The sequence below is a fragment of the Gouania willdenowi genome, chromosome 19, assembly GCF_900634775.1.
Source record: "Gouania willdenowi chromosome 19, fGouWil2.1, whole genome shotgun sequence".
Lineage (NCBI taxonomy): Eukaryota > Metazoa > Chordata > Actinopteri > Blenniiformes > Gobiesocidae > Gouania > Gouania willdenowi.
Window position 1 is genome coordinate 2422510 of NC_041062.1, and position 17616 is coordinate 2440125.

The 17616-nt window shown below is 37.9% G+C and overlaps 1 protein-coding gene across 2 annotated transcripts; it reads right to left on the bottom strand.

Annotated features, from left to right (window-relative positions):
• Positions 1–4907: 4907 nt before the first annotated feature.
• tbc1d24 (TBC1 domain family, member 24) lies at positions 4908–13949 on the bottom strand. Of its 2 annotated transcripts, XM_028477236.1 has the most exons (8): positions 13820–13949; positions 9567–10669; positions 9316–9321; positions 8964–9122; positions 8054–8117; positions 7667–7762; positions 6511–6751; positions 4908–5777 (listed from the first exon to the last, which is right to left on the bottom strand). In XM_028477236.1, exons 2-8 carry the CDS (start codon positions 10553–10555, stop codon positions 5623–5625), a joined length of 1710 nt encoding a protein of 569 aa, XP_028333037.1. In that variant the 5' UTR covers positions 10556–10669; positions 13820–13949; the 3' UTR covers positions 4908–5622. The 2 variants fall into 2 exon arrangements, with proteins under 2 accessions (XP_028333037.1, XP_028333038.1); XM_028477237.1 differs by lacking the exon at positions 9316–9321.
• Positions 13950–17616: the final 3667 nt, after the last annotated feature.

Genomic DNA, 17616 nt, shown 5'->3' on the forward strand with positions numbered 1-17616 from the left:
GGTGTGTGTTATAACTAAATACATCAAACACGTGACACACCACACTGAGAGGGAGTAACTTAAGATTTCAATATAAAAAGACAATGAATCAATGTGGTAACAAAAAAGTGTCTTTATTTGTAATATCGCGTTTCTTTTATTTGTAGCTCTCCCCCCTGTCATGGGTGATTTTGGTACGGTCCGCTGCAGGGTTTCCTTTGGTACCTTTGGTCTTCCATCATCAGTAAAGGAGGATAAAAAATATGGGAAACAAGCTAGTATGTGGGGATTTTATTGAAAATATACAATGATTATAATCATTTAAGTCTTTTTTGTGTACAATCGTATGTAAACATTGAGGAATACATCATAGATAATTTAAAGCTCCTTCCTGTTTAAATGATGGAGAAGTAACCGGGGGACAGTGATCTTTGCAGAGGTCATTGTCATCTGAAATGAATACCAAAAAGAAGGTTGAGATCTTGGAAAGTTTGAATTTTGGGCTTCACTTTAACGACAAGTGTGAAATTAAACAGAAGCTGGACAGAGAGATACATATTTTATATCTTATTTTGGATTAGAATAATCGTTTTAGGAGTCGCTGATTTCACTATTTATCAGAACAGCATGAAAAGCTCAGTTAGATGGATCACTGTGTGCATCCTAACCCAGACCTTCATCTAAACAAGCCACACTACAGAACTCACTCACACGTGCTGTCCCTTAGAGGAGAAAAATCCAAAATTGGCACATGTTGGGCAGCTGTTTGTTAATAAATGTGCCTGTATGGCATTTGGATGATCGAATTTAACCCAGAATTGTCTTTCTGGTCAAACTTCATTTGATATAAAATTATCGAGATTTATATTGTTTATCGCTTTATTTTATCGCATATCGCCATTTTGAGAAAAAAATATTGAGATATGAGTTATGGTCCATATTGCCCAGCTCTATGAAGGAATGACAGCAAATGCCACTGTTTGTGATGCAGCCCTGCAAACCCCCATCCCTCCATTTAAAAAAGAGTAATGTAACAGCACTGAACCACATTCCAGAACTTAGCACTAAAACTTACTGTGTCATCTGTGGAACACAGCAATGTGGCACTAGAGTGTGTGCTATGACTTGGAGGAGTGATGGACGAATATCGCCTCCCCTCACTCTATCCTGTGCCAATCCCAAGAAAGAGAGAGAGAGAGGGGGGGGGGGTGTCATCATGGGACCCTTTGACAGAGATGCAGAATGTATGTGACTCAGAGGAAGCATATGCTGTCACGTGCCTCCTACTCCTCCTTTTCCTTCATCCATCTCTCCATCCTGCTTCTCCTGCACTGACCATAGTCAAGTCAGCAGTAAGAGGCCCCTCCCCCAGTGCTAACTGTAAAATCCCATCACTTGTGATGCAATTTCTCCACATGCATCACAGCCCTTCGTCCTTTTCAAACACTAACCCACTCACAGGGACATTCATCACACACTAAACTAGATCTGTTTAAAGACATGGTGTGTGTTAGCAGTGAAATGCAAGAAGGTCACCATCGATGAATGACTATCTCCCACCTTGCCAGCTTGTCTTCTGCAGATATGATCCATGCGTGATAGACTCGCAAGCAGATCATTGAGCATAATGTTATGATTTTTAATATGATAGCTTATAGAATTGTTGTCATTTCCTTCTTTGTCAGAGGGGAACCTCTTGTCCTTGTCGTGTGTGTGTGTTAAAAGTGCTGGTTGCTCAGCTTTCAAATGAGCAGAAATAGGCATCTGGCAGCCCAAATCTTGTGTGTCCCCAAAATAAAATTGTAACTCATGTAGTTGAAATACTTCCAGTTATTTGAAGCCCAACATGGCACACAAAACTCCAGAAAGACAGAAAACTACAGCAAAATGCACACAATGTCAACAAAAGTACAAAGAATTACTCATAAAACACACAACATGACAACAAAGACACACTAAACAAGCCCTTAAACACACCGAAATGACTACAAAAACAACAACATACACAAAAGGACTTCAAAGACACACAAAATGCAGACAAAATTGCACAAAATGACAGTTACACAACAATAACATCAAAAACACACAAAATGACTCAAAAAACACATTAAATGTCAAAAAACAAAAAAAAAACATCAAGGATGTCACACAAAAAGACTACGATGACAAAACTTTGTTTTTTCCATGTATTAATGCTCAGATTGGTAATTTTTTTAAAGGCTGACTTCAATGTTGATAATGTGGCCCTAGAATCAGACAATCATGTTTTTGTGGTCCTGCTGTGATAGAAGTTGCCCATATCTGGTATAGAGAGAAATGAGGAAACTGAGAAATTCCCACAAGTATGACTGTGAAGATAGTCGTCAGTGCGTCATCCATATCCAACCATCCATTAATTTTACTAAATCCTGTCTCATCTTAATTAGGGTAGAGGACAAATATACCCTAAAATACATTAGACCAGCATTCATAATAATATTGAAAAATACAAAAAACAAGTCAAACTATTAAAAAAATAAGAAATAAAACAGTAAAAAAAATATTGATATTTTTGGGCCACAGTTCAAGATCAACAATCAAGCATTTACCAAAGCTTTTTGCTTAAATGAAATACTCAAGAAACTGGCACATAAATCAATATGAAAAAGATGAATACGACTTTTCTCTGTGGTGTTACTTAATATCCCACTCCCTGTCATCTCAAAACTGAAAATGTACTGCACACGATTGACCAAAAGCAGAACCTGTGGACTTTCTATCTCGTTGGTTTCTATACGCATTCTAGTATCTTAACAAATAGCACCTTATGTGCCTCTTCATACTCCTGTCCACTGCTCTGTGTTAACCCAGATGACAGAGAGGGTCAGGGGATGACACGTCCCAGTGTTGCGTTAAACACTTGTGCATTTTACTCCTCGAGGCAGGAAAGCATGGTTTTCAGACGATGTGCCAGACACCCAACGCAGAAGCTAAAAACAGGAGTGCACATGCAATTAGTGGAGTGTGAATCCTGAATGAAGAAGAATGACAGTCAATCCAACTTAGTGTAAAGAGAGAACAACTGCACCACTCTGCTTTTACAGATACATTAGGCTGAAGTACATCTTTATTTATTGCCAATGATGCACCTACATGTTGCAGTGTATGCAATTATAATATGGAAATAATAAAAAGCTATATAACTGTTTGACATATAATCTATTCTATACAGTATGATGAATTGAAAATACCACACATATGGTTTTCTAATCTAATTAAAAGACATAATTGGATTAATACAAATAGAACCCCACAGTTAAACAAAGAGACAGAACAAGGTCTATTTCTACGTCTGACTCATTAGTGTCAGATTTTCCAGTCATGCTGTTCACTGTCAACTTCCACAATAAGACACAAAGTCTTGTCTAAGGAATTGTGTGCTCACCAGATTTTGTTAGGTGAGTCAAACTCAAGGCCCGTGGTCCAAATATGGCCACCCCAAAGCTTCAAATTCATCCTGTGGCAGGATTATGTTGAAATAAAAAATGCAGAGAAACATATAATTCATGATGTAAATAGACATACTATTGCAGTCCCTCTAAATATACTTTGTATTAATCTCCCCAAACTATGCAAATGCTGGCAAGTTTTCTGTACTCATCGTTGCATGATCGCAGTCATTTTTGAAGATTATATACAATTATTTCTTCTAAAACCCTCCAATTACTTGCAAATAATCTCCTAAAATATATTGCATTTTTTTTGTAATGTATCAAGTTGAAAACCTAGAAATACTGACTTATTACTTTACAATTGGGATACTGCATTGTTATCTATTAACAAACTAGGGTACAGTAATGATGAAATTATGATTTTTACCTAAAACGTGCAAGGTTTACCGCCTAAATCAGACACAACTGAGTAGGTACTTTAACTTGTGATTGTCACAAGGTGAGATACACCCTGGTTACGTCACCAGCCCAAAGCAGGAAACATAAAAGTTGTTACGCAAGTTTAAATGACACCTGAGATTTCCAACACTCAAACTCAACTTACAGTTTCTCAGTAATTCTACGTCTTATACGTCTAATTTATACATCTATAACAATCTGATTTGAAACATTTTCACTGAGCAAGAACATCAGTAGATGGAGGTTGAAAAAAAAACACTGGCATCTAACGCCTGTTTGTGACTCTCTGGACAAATATCTGAGGGTCCCAAAGGTCAGAGCAGCAGCTGATGTGAAAGAAACTAAATGATGATCAAAGTGTCAGACTAAAACCTAACAACATAGACAGGTTTGCTGAAGTTGTATTTTACATGAATGACACACTGCCTTTTTATTTGGAGATTTTACTCCCACAACATTGGTTTGTTTTAAGTGTTCTGGGTATTTTATTTTGTTGAAATTGCCACTTCTGCTTTTGCGTGCATCACTCCTTTACTTCTTTGTTCTTGATTAGACTCAGTGAAAGTCAATTTCCATTATTATTTTATTTTTTTAATACTAGTGCAGTGCCTGTAGGAAGTATGTCTTGCAATAGAAAAGTGGGTGGTTAAGTAGCTTTTACGTACATGGATGGTTTACATGAGAGATTTAATTCCTCTTTAATTCAGAATAAAAGTTAAATCCTCTTTAAACTGACCTTGTAAACACTCAATTCCTAATGCAAATTTAATTCTGATTTACACATCCTGAGTTACCATGACTACCTGTCAATATTGAGCTGTTCCGCAAAGCTGCATTTAAAGACAATTTTATGAAATAATTGCATTGCAGTCCAAACAAAGTAGACGTTGCACACCGTTGAACCAAGCAGCAGCCATGTTGAAAGTCTCAGGTCAATCTGAGTCTGATTCGCAGAGATATTTGAGGAACACAGAGAGATTCCTTGATTTATAAATAAAAGACAGACAGCAAAATTAAATCAAACAAAATAGACGGGTCTATTGAAAGCACAATGTTGTATTTTACATGTACGCCACATCAGATTCTCACAACACTGTCGACACATATCAGAACTAGACTTAGAGCATTTTTTTTCCTACTCGATATGACAAAAGTAAACAGAATAAGCAGGAAAGGAATTAACTGCAGTCTCATAACCCACCAGGAAACAAATATTAATATTACACCCAATACAAAAAAAGTCAAATTCAAAAATAATTATTTTACTGTGCAAAATGGCATCACTCAAAAAACACACACACACAGCATATACTCCACATTTACATTACCACAATCTTCCACCAGTGCCAAGAAAATTCATAAAAGTGCAAGAAAAAGTGTCACAGGTTGGTAAAGTTTCACATCAATCCTCATGATAGATCAGACAACACTCACATACATTATAGACTTTCACTGCAGTTAGTTCTACATTTAAACTAGCAGGATGAGAGGAATTCCAGGAATACGTGTCACACAATTAGTGCAACAAAAACAAAATATAAAAATATCACATTTCATTCCAACTGCAAAGTTACGATAACATTTACAGATGAAAAAGCTAATGAATGACTGCAGGACGGATGCAGTTCTGTTTTCATTTCTATTCATGATTTTAAGACTTCATTTATTCTTTAGGTGTAATACTGCATTATTAATGAATGGGCTTATTCATATCTACATGTATTTGTATAATGTAAGACTTTTCACTGCAGCTTTATGGGGCCATGGTGTCCTCAAAGCCCCACACTTCCAACAAAGAAACCTGGAAGTTTTCTGCACACAGAGGCGGGTTATCGAAGGTGGTACACCTCTCTGTGCGTCCATGGTTCAGCTCAGAATCGATGAAGAGCGCATTGCCTTCACCTCCACCTGATAAAGCCAAAACAAAAACAAAGACATCCTTTAATCAGAGTATAAAAAAGGGATAAAACTAAACTAGGCAAGACCTGTATTCACAAGGCAAATACGTATTAGGCAATTAAAAATTGGCAAAAATGACAACCTGTATTTTAATTTGTTGACAAGTTATATAATGCAGAAAAAAACAGAAGACTGACCATGACTTTAAATATGACCTTGAGTGAAGGTCAAGGTCACACATTGACAGGAAATGTTGTTCAATCGTACCAGTCTGAGCACGGTTTCTCAATTTGTGGCCAAGTTATAGGGAAAAAAAGTTTTTGTTGTTTTTTTGGTGGCGTCATGAACTTTGACCCCTACCAATCTTTTTACTGGTAGGTCGTACAGCGTCGGTCCAATTAAATAAAATACTCCACTTGAGATGAGCTTTTCATAAATGTAAGCATCAAACTTGTACGATAAATATTCGTAGAAATATGGAAATTTTAGTTTTTGACACTTGACCCGATCTTGACCTTGATATTTTGGTTCCAAAAAGGTCAACAGCACATCCTTGACATTGCCCCTATGAGATGACATATGTCTCATTAGTGCTACATTAATAGCATAGGAGGAGTTGTGGAAGAAAAAAATAAGAACTCCTATAAGAACAAAGTATTTGGCAATTTTCAATTTCAATTATATCAAGTAGACTATATGCTCACTGTTTCACTTTGTGGGAATTCTACCTGCACTAACTTACCCACTATAATGGAGTCAAAGTTTCCCGCCATGAACATGGAAGTATTTTTGGAGTTGAGGTTAAAGTGGCGTGCAGCCAGAAACGGTGACAGTTCTCCAGATGCTTTCTCTGGCTGTAAACAGTCGTTTGCATTTTGACCCTCAGACGATGCAACAGCTGCAGGATCCGGGGCTTTGATAGCGGATGCCAACTCGGGGTGTCTGATCACCACCCATTCATAGCGCTCCATTTCAGGCTTCATCTAATGAGAGGAAACAAAAAAAAAAAAAAAATGACCACATAATACTGAAAACACCAGGCCGATAGAGAATGTAGGAAAAGTAAAAAATAAATAAATCGTTCGGGTGGTATTTATTCACATTTTTACGAACCTAACGTCTGAATTAATTGTCACTCAGGTTCTGAACCAGGAAAATGACTCGTATTCAAAACCTAATGGGGCTAAAATGAAGGTCAAAAACACAAAAACTAAATAAACATATTTGTTTCACCCGTTCTTGGACTCCATCACATTGTTCAACGTACATAACTGAATCTTATATACACTTCCATTTCTTGATTTATTACTAAAATGTGTGCAAATAATCTGAGGAAGACTTTTCTAAAGAGTTGATTTTTATTCAGTTTTGTTAAAACTTCATATGCCGCTTTGTTACAAGCCTAAACATGTTTTATAGACAGAGTCCAATATCCTGTATACAATCTACTCAACTACAACTTTGTTTCATTGTAAAACTGGAGATGTAACTACTACCTGCGAGACTGTTCTTACAGCAACATTTAACACCTGGATCAAGTTACTGAGGTTTCTGATTCTTGTGTTTACGCTCCTTAGTGTAAGCATTGAAAATGACTGTTTTCTGGTGGCTCGGCTCAAGCAGTCTACAACTATGCATCACCACACATAGCTGGATAAATAATTCATGCAGAAACCCATTATTGTTCCTTTTCTGGTTCCCTGTGTCCCAGTCTTTCTAAGAAAAGCATGTGGTGAGGTCGTTTCTGGCCAGTTTAGAACTAGCAAAGTATAGTGTGACCTCTGCTGGCCATAAGATAATACTGCATAGAAAAACATCAGCATCCTGAATACTAATTAGTTTGCTTCGGTGGGGAAAAAGCCCCACAAAAATATAAAGTTTACAGAATGAAAACTCACCCTGAAAACAAAACATTCTCCTGTTCCAAAAAAACTTAGTGTGTTCCCTCCTCTCTTGCGTTCTTCCCAGTCTGTCGACAAGAAAGCCCCACATACCTGTAAAAACCATCATGTAAAACAGATTATTTATTGTGCTCACATGCATGTACTTTCTTTAGTTGAATGCTTTGAAAAAATAAAAATAAAAATCACATTCATGTGAAGCATCCTAATCGATTTTTTCAGCAACTGTGTATGCACCAATTCTGACTATTATAAAAATTAAAAACTACTTTTACTTCGAAAATTAAAGAGCAAAGGAATGCTGACTGATGCGATGCATGACGGTTAAGATTTCTATTGCAACAGGATGAATTGTGGGTAGAGACATGGAAACATGATGCTTACGTCGCCATCCGTGGTCCGAATGAGGAGCAGAGTGGGTTCGTATCCTTCGCAGTGCAAGTAGAACCTTTAGGAAACATAAAAAGTGAATCATAATTTAACAACTACCATGCATGCAAAACTGCTATATCGGCTAGGGAAAATAAGCAAATGAAATGAATAGGTTATGAAAAAGACACTTAGATGGTGGCAATAAAAAAAAAAGGCCATAGGACCTCAGGTAGCCCCAGGTATAGTGTTATATGACCACTCTATGACATGTGTGAATGAATGATAGATTCTGTCTAAGCTTTGAGTGTATGCTCATTGCTCATAAAATAAAGTGTTTGTGAAACCCAAACCTTCATGACTATTAAAATACAGAGGAAAGATGAAGTTTTGTTGTAAAAATGGAGTTGCTACAGTTTGCGTCGCCTAAAGAAAATACATAAAAAAAAAAAAACACACATATATATATATACAGTACATATATCGTTGTAGATGGCGTCTTCAAATGGCAAGGAGGGAATTTTGTTGCTGATACAACACAATGATTTAGTCTGAAAAAGAAAAAAACAAAAAGAGACTACCAGGATACCCATTATAGATAACTGATAAACACATTATTTTAAATTCAGCAATAGATTTAACAAGTACAGGCAAAGAGGCTAATAAAATACTTCACATCAACGTCAATTTATTCTCATCAGTGCCTAACGTTTCTATTTATTCCATAAGGAGTTGCATAGTTTAAGTAAAGATAATGAAGGTAAAACGTGCAATATGTACATGTCTTTATAGTTCCTTTCAGTCCAAATACTGTACATATTAGGCGTGTCAAATTTCTAGCATATGCCCACAGAGTACCATTGCTTTTGCGCTATGCTAATTGCTAACTGGGATAGGTAAATAGGTTAAAAAAAAGCTTGTGTACCTATTCAGGAGGCAACCGTGGTGCGAGGTGGTGAAAAGCAGCTGCGGTTGGCACAGGGCAAAACGCTCAGGAATCCACGACCAGATGTCGCGCATCTCCTTAGCGCTCACGATCTCTGAAGAAAATGTGTCGGGGTTAAGTGCCAGCTGCACGTTTTGCCTGGAGAGGCCCGAGGATTTTAAGTACGACAAGAGAAGGAAAGGTGGGAGAAAAATCAGATTTAAGTAAAGGAGATAACAACAATGAAACAAATATGTATAATTTAAGGCAACTACAAAACAACTAATGTCCAGATGAAGTTAGAACTTTGTGCTAAACAAAAATATGAGGTGCAACATAGAGGTGAACCCACCTACATCTGTTAGACACAGGTTGGAAAGCAGAGGAGAATGGTTCAGATGAGAAAGCGTGGAGTGTGACAAATTGTGGAACAAACCAAAATAAAAGGAGAAGTACAAACAGTGAGAGCAAAAATAAACGAGAAATTCAGACAAAAAAATAAATAATGGCGAAGCCAATATCCAAATAAAAGGGATGCTTGATATTTAGTTGGTTTTCCATAAAATACAAATCCTGGAAATGTCAGCACATTGGTAACTTTACCGCTTCTGCTTGACGGTGATTCCTTTCTGCTGCAGCGACTTCTCATTAGTGAGCTGTAGCAGGGTGATCTCCTTACGGCTCAGCAGACGGATGGAAAAGGCCTTCTCGAGCAACTTGTCAGGAGTGACAGTTGAGGCGATGCCTTTGACAAAGGTCTTGATGTCTGCTCTGACTTTGTCCGAATCCTGTGGCTGTGTCCCGCCCTGGCCCGCTGAATGCCCTGCTTTATGCTTGCGGTAGAACTTGAGCAATGCTAAAGCGATACGGAAGAGGATTTTATAGCCCTCAACTAGATAGACATCCAGGACCCGGACCATGTGGCTAAAGGGCAAGCATCCGAGCACCCATTGATGCCAGTCTGAATAGACCTCCAGTACATCCTTGGCTGTGGCTACGATCAGTTTGTGAGCAGGTGCACAGTACTTGTTGGCTAGGTCTCCAAAGGTCATACAGTTGGATTCATAGGCCAGAAAGGTCTGGTCCACCAACCTTTTGCCAGGCTCGTTGCAGGCTAGCATGCGGCTGACGTGCTCAAAGCACTGAGCTTCATCTACGCTGAAGTGAAGGAGTAGTGAGGTGAGCGCAGGCAGGGCTGGGCAGTAAGAGATATCTGGAAACTGTCCAGCCAAGCAGTTGATAATCTGATACACACCAGCCACTGCTTCTGCCTTCAGGCAGTACTGTGGAACAGGATTCCCATCCACAAACTCTGGCAGTGGAAGCAGAGAGGAAGCCTTTTTTGCACCCGTGTCGCCCATGATGTCTCGATACACTTCTGCGTCGGGTGTAACGGTACGACAGGGAATGCCTTTGATGATCTGCTGATAAACTTGCGCTCGAAGTTTGTGATCCTTGGCCCAGTAGCCCTGTCGAGCCATTTGTTTGAACTCTTTCAGATCTTTAGTGGACAACTTGGTGGGGCCACTGCTTTGGACCAGGTCCCCCATCTGGCTCCAGTCCACAAATTTGCTGAAGTCATCCTCTGCCATAGTGGTAGATCTTTGCAGGACTTGGCAAGTAGTGAAAAAAGACAATTACCCAGGAATTGAACCTTCAGCCCTTGACACAGCAGATAAGGAGCCTCTAACTGCCCATGACGGTTACTAAAAGACAAGGAAATAGAAAACTCATTATGGAATAAAATAATAAACAGTAGCATATTGAGACATTGAATCAGCAGGACCACATTAATCAAAGGTGCCATATAAGCATATAAAGGCTAAACAGAAAGGGTCCAAGACCAAAGCCCTGAGGAACCCCACAGGATATTATTAATCTGTCAGATTCAAAGTTTCTAAATAATGCTTACAAATCAAAGGTTTTACAAAAAGATAACTCAAGGAAAAATGACTGACATCAAATTACTGTCAACAACTATTCTGTTGCCTCTTTTTGTACACAGTTCTGCAAGAACTAAAAGATCCAAGTAGATGTAGGACATGTATATTAAGTCATACTTAAGTTGTAAAAATATAAACTCCACCATATCCGTAGTCTGAATGAAATGCAGAAAAAGCAGCTGCAAAGCAAATTATTTTGACCTTTGAAGCAGAAATGGACCATTCCACGCATTTACATCCTTACCGCTGCTGCATACGGTAATCAAAAACAAATAAATTAAATTTAGAAGATCTTACAGTCAATGTGGAAACTACTGGCAGTGCTCCTCATCAACACAATGCACATCATTTTATAACATTCAAAAGAGCTGAAGTCATGAGCAGAAGTGTACCCAACGATCATAAACTACACGCTGAACAGGACTAACCATTACATCTGGTGATAATTTACTAAACAGGTCACATGAAGTTGGACACGCAAGTATAAAGAGTGCCAAACAAACCAGGAACAAAAAACAGGAAGTGAAGCAAATGGGCAAAAGATAAAAAAGACCAGTGTAGAGAATCAATAATGTGAAGGTGCGTCACATTATGCAGCTCCGCAAAAAGCCTATTAATGAGCTACTCCCTACAATGGTGCCCTCACAAACTGGAGTCCGAGACCTAGTTTGAGATTTGATTACAGAATTCAGTTTTAGATTTTCAGAAAATTGTTTAACTACAAGTCCATGAAGAAAATTCTGCTGTTTTAAGCATCTCACGAAAGCCTGACTTGCTTTTTCCTTTATTACAGTACCTTTATAATAACATTATACAGAGCCATTTTTACTATCTCAGTGAAAGTTTTTGGACTTAACAAAATGTTTAATTTCAGGAAATGAAGTAGACGAAAAACGTAACTGCTACCCTCATGAAATACATAAATCTAATCAGAATTTACAATAACAGCCAGAAAAATCTGAATTACATTAGGTACAATAAATAGATAAATTGACTCATGATACATCAGGATGTTTTGTGACAATCTTTAAAAAAAATGGTAGTAATAGTCTCCACGGAAACCATTATTTAAAATAGAAATGTAATTATTCAATGTTTACAATAGGGCTGCTTGATTACAGAAAAATAAAAATCATTGTTTTAGTCATAACTGAAATCACGATTATTCAAAGGATTATTTCTCAACCAAAAAGTTGTTGTAGTTGTTGCAGGGCGGAAGAGCTTGTTAGGATTGATAATAGTTTTTCGTCGTGTGTGCCAAGCTTTATTCTTTGTAGATATCCTAAATTGTGGAAGTTTGTTTTATCAAGCAAATAAAACATATGTAAGAAGAATATGTTTTTGTAATTGTTGAGAGTAATAATTGAAATCGTAATCAAATTTCAATGAATTGCACAGCCTTAGTCTGCCTTTGTCATGATAGGTTAGCACTATGTATGTATGTACTCTTCATATTCGCATGTTTTCTTTTTAGTAGCAGTATAACAATAGGGGGTTTTTACGGCACGTCATCAAACCAGAAGTGGCCATATTGGAGGTAGAAAGCAGATCCCGAACGTCGAATGAAAGGAAATGGTAAAATATTGACGTGTTTTTAGCTGTACCAATCAGTCAGACCGTGAAAATTATTTGGAGTTTTATAGACTGCCAAAAGTTATAACAAATCAGGGAGAACAATGTCAAAAGTTATCAGAGGAAAGGAGGCGCTTGTGGTTAGAGAAGCTAAACCAGGATCTACGAGGCAAACATCTGGACAACATCTGAATTTGTTCGGCCCATTTCTTGTCAGGTTAGAGAATTGTTGATAGCAGCGGCTCTGAACTCATTTTCTAGAGTGATGATGATATAATTAATATCAAGCTACTGCATGTGCCATTATTGACTTAATGTAATCACATTTAATAGCCTGTTATAGTAGCAACACAGTTGTTATAATGTAGAGCTAAAAATCATGTGATGGATTTCTCATTGTATTCCAGGTAAAAGGTCTGACCCAGATTGGGTTAGGGTTAAAACCAGGTAGCTGACCATATCGGGGTATGCAATAGACGGAAGACTCTCCGGATCGTCAATGATCCAAGACAAGGTAGCCAACTTGTATGGATTTGCACCTTAAAAAAAAAAAACTAACTTCTCCAAGTCCTTCCTTGTATGCCTTTGCATACTATAACACATTTTGTGGCGCTTTTCTGTGGTTTCTGACATTTATCCATCGCATTGTTTACCTCCAAGTGCCTCCAATATGGCCGCGCATCCGGGTTACTTACCAGAACTTGATGTGGGTGAAAACCCTTAATAATAATATGAATATTTTGATGATGGTGGAGTTCTGACATGGTTCATTGTGCTTAGAAGGTTTTAAATACCTGCTGGTAGATGGATTGAATGAATGAAGTTGAAGTAGCAGATGACCTACAACTACTACTTTAGCAGCTCATTCATTGCAGCTGATGTTAGCTCTCCCTGAAGGGCTTTTGTCTTAAACCAGGCTGATCGGGATTATTGATGAGCAAACGTTACGGTGCAGTTTTGCCAACGTGAACCTTAGTGACAGCTGCAAATGCTCTCAGCTGTCGAAACGTATTAGGTGAGCCTCGTTAAAGCAGTTAGCCTAGTTAGCCACCTGGACTAGTGTTTGGAGGCACGGATGATGTTTACCATCGACACTTATTCGTTCAATTAGCATGCTGGCTAGCCCTAATGCTGCTGTCAGATGACTACAGCAGCAGCCCAATAAAATATCACACAGAGTATGCATAAACAGCTCGCCTAGTAAACAAGCCGGGAGAAAGTTAGCTGCACCCAGTTAGCTAAACACATCACACAGACAGACCACGTATGCTGCTGAAATGTGATTGCAGCGAACACGTCACATAAAGACGAACAAACAAAATGTGGAAAAATACTAATTACCTTCAATTCACAAGATCAGCAAGCAATAGAAACGCAGTACACGTAGCACAGGGCAACCTGGACAGAGATGTCTTCAGTGTGAGCCACGGCGCGTAGGCACGGAGCGGCGCATGCGCAATGGCTGTACTCGTGCTATGCTGGTTAAATCCATAAATCAACAGCGGACTATGGCTAGCTATTTGAACTCAAATGTAATATCTTTGATATGGACTATAATTAAGCTCTATAAAAGCTCAAATGTGGAGTATATACACTAAATTCTGGTTATTAGTACGCGAGTAGTCTTTACTAATGAAGTAAAAAGTATCACTAGTATTATATGCTAAAAAGGGGGCGGAGAAAAGAAGGACAGGCTTTCCGATTGGCTTTTGAAAATTGTCCAACCAATCAGGGTGCTGGAATTGGTTAAAATCCCTCCTACTTCTCAAATATGTCTACTACAGTAGTTCTACTTTGCATCTATATGCTAGAATGTTATTCAAAGACTACAGTTCAGCTTTTAACTCAGTGGTCCCAACAAAGCTCATTTGTACTCAAATACCTTGAACTTGATGATGCCTTTTGTAAAAAGATTTTTAATATATTTATTTTTTTGAATTGCCGACCACAAAGGTTGAAAATCAATGGTTGTATTTGCTGTAGCACTGTATGCTAGCACTGGTTTCCCACAGGGATGTGTTTTGAGCCCCCTGTTGTTCACTCACGACCTTGTAGCATCTCCTGAAAATAATGTATTAATTAAATACGCAGATGATACAACCATCATTGGGTTTATTAGTTCAAAAGATGAATTGCATTATCGTGAGGGGGTAGAAAATGTAGTACAATGGAGTAAAGAAAACAAGTTGCGTTGGAACACTTCAGAAACGTGAACTTGTTATTGACATTTGTCACTAAAGGAATCAGTCGCCTATTACTGTACACGATTCTGATGTGCAGTAGGAGTGTGACAATATCTCGATACGGCGATATATCGCAATATTTTTCTGCACGATCGATTATCGATATGCTCCCGCTAAGTATCGATTTATTTATTTATTTTTTATTTATTTATTTTTTAAAATTTAATTTTAATTTTTTTAAAACATTTTCTGCTTTTTCAATAAAATGTGCAGGTACGTCTTCACAGAAATGTTCTCACTGTTTGTTGAAGGAACCAATATATTGTTTACTGGAATATTGCACTATAATGGTGTCACTGGTAAGAAAGACCCTATTTTTGTTTACAGAAAGCACTATTGGAGACACTTATTCATTTACATTGGTATGTTGACACTTATTTACTGAAATGTTGCACTAAAATAGTGTCACGCTTCATAGGACACTTTTTCAATTTATTGTCTTTCAGAGATATAAAATGAAAATGTATTTTTTCACTTAATTTTTATTTTCTTGTTATGTCATAGATTATCGTAGATTGATTTCTGACCAATATATCGATAATCGCAGTATCGTCATATCGTGAGATAATCGTTATCGTGAGCTTTGTATCGTGTATCGTACCGTATCACGAGGTATCCAGAGGTTCCCACCCCCAACGTTCAGACTAGAGAAATGTAAATTTTTGGACTTTTACTATTGCATAAAAGAGTGTCTTAACCTATTGTATTATTGTGTGGTTTGATCACCCCAAGACATGTACAGGATAAGTTTCTGTTCTTTTTTTTTTTTTTACTTTAATTATCTGTTTAAGTTTTGGATTCTGTTTGGATTTTAATAATTTTCATATTGAATATATACATAAATATACATAACTGAACACTCCTGTTTCAGTCCATACATGACATGAAAATCCAGCAGCTGTGAGAAAAACTTTTATTTTAACAAGATTAAAAAAAAAAAAGAAGCTTTACACATTTTACTTTTACTATTAGTTGTATTCATTAGTTACTTCCAGATCACAAGTTATAAGACCCTGCATCAGTTGCATGTTGCTTCCATGTCTTTAATCTAACTCTGTCCTGTTTATGAGTGTTCGATGTTGTTGAGACATGACTGGAAGTTCCACAGCAGAGCCAACAAACCTCGTCTTTGTCCAAGTCTCAAAGTAGCCACATACACAATCTGCTCCGCACATGACAGTTATTACTGATAACTTAATAGTAGAGCCATCTTCAGCCTTTGGTAATAACTCAGCTTGAGATGATGCTTGGTTGTAGCTCGTCTTGTTTGCATGCAGCTGGTTTTATTCTTTATGTGAGATGACCTCCCTTGAATGAGTCAATTTTGTTCTTACCCCTTATTACATTTTCGTATTGTTGGTGAATGCACATTGCACAAACTGTGAACATTAATTTAATGTACACCCAGGATAGGTCAACGCTATGTCACAGTGCCAACAGAGAGACAGACAATAACATTCACGCACTTTCACTCTTAATTTCAAACACTCAAATATCCTGCATGTTCTTGGACTGTGTAATCATTCCAGTGGACAAAAGGAGAACATGCAAATTTACACATGGATAAAGTAGCTAGAGTTGGGTGACAGAAATACTAACTAATAAACAACCACACTGCTCCAATCTGGACTCTATCTAGGACATGCTGGTAATATTTCTGTATCTGACTGATGCGTAAAAAATGCCGAAAGGGGCTGTATGTTTGTGTGTGTGTGTGTGTGTGTGTGAGAGAGAGTGACAGATGGATGTAAAGCCTGTAAGCCTTTAGTTTGTAGATTATGGAGGTTAAACTCATCAAATCCTTGCCTACAACATGACTTGCTACCACACAGCGTGCCTACCACTCTCTCCCACTTCACCTACACAAAACCAAAGGATAAAAAAAGATTTAATCCAGTTTATTAACAATTATTAAACTAGAATCACCAAAGGGTGCTAGAATCGCCATTTGGTAATTTAATATAAATGTTTTTATCTTTATGATGATGTATTGATCAATAAATGTTGGTGAATTAAAGAACAAAAGTGAAATCCTAATGTATTGTTGTGTGAAAGTTTAGCTTATTTAAATGACGAGTTGACCTGGTGGTGTTTAGGTGGTAAATTGTCACTTGTCTATTAGAGGTTTGATCCTAACTACCCAATGTGTTTTCCTGCTTGCATGCATTTCTTCAGCCTGGGATTTTACACTTGTTACGCAACAGCAGTTTCGCAGAGTTCAAAATGTACAGTTTTACTTTAGTTGGTGGGTCTAGAACCGAGAAAATGTGAGTGCGCTGAAAAATCTTTAGTAGACTCAGAGAACATGCAAACTCAATTTACAAAGAAAAGGATTTGAACCCTTTTCCATCTGAAGAGCTGCTCACTAACCAAAGTTAGTCATTCCCAGACTAGCATGAAAAGCAGCGACCCTCCATCAACAGAACCAGAGGCTGAAAATCAAACCACCAAGTTCTAGTTTTACACACGATGGATCAAGTGTTTATGAAGCATTTTCAAGAATGATCTCCAACTAAAGCTTCACCAATCGAAAGTGACCAACAAGCTCCTCCCTCTACTAACAGTTAGACAGGCTTTCTCATCATTAGTTTTCCAAATTTATTTTAAAATGAGCACCGCGTTAGTTCATGCAGGCACAGAGATCAAGCTAGTCCAGCACCTTCATCTGTCAGTAGCTGTTAACAACTGACAGCATCCATCCCCTAATCAGTGAATCATCCAGCTGATCGAGTCCTATGCTTCCCACTGGTCAGAGTTGGTCTCAGCGCTGCATTAAAACCACGGCAACACACCTACTTCCACAAGCTTCGTCTGCAAACGCCTCGCAACCCAACCCCACCCCAGCTCCTCCTCTTCTGTCTAATTAAACACTGTCTTTTGTTGCCATTTAAACAT

What these genes read in the sequence shown, in the direction of transcription:
- tbc1d24 (XM_028477236.1), bottom strand. Translation starts at nt 10,555, where the DNA reads ATGGCAGAGGATGACTTCAGCAAATTTGTGGACTGGAGCCAGATGGGG. An exon ending in GAGAATGTTTTGTTTTCAGG is followed by an intron (nt 6,752 to 7,666) that starts GTGAGTTTTCAT and finishes TCCTCTCATTAG; the next exon opens with ATGAAGCCTGAAATGGAGCG. An exon ending in CTTTGACTCCATTATAGTGG is followed by an intron (nt 5,778 to 6,510) that starts GTAAGTTAGTGC and finishes TGGCTTTATCAG; the next exon opens with GTGGAGGTGAAGGCAATGCG.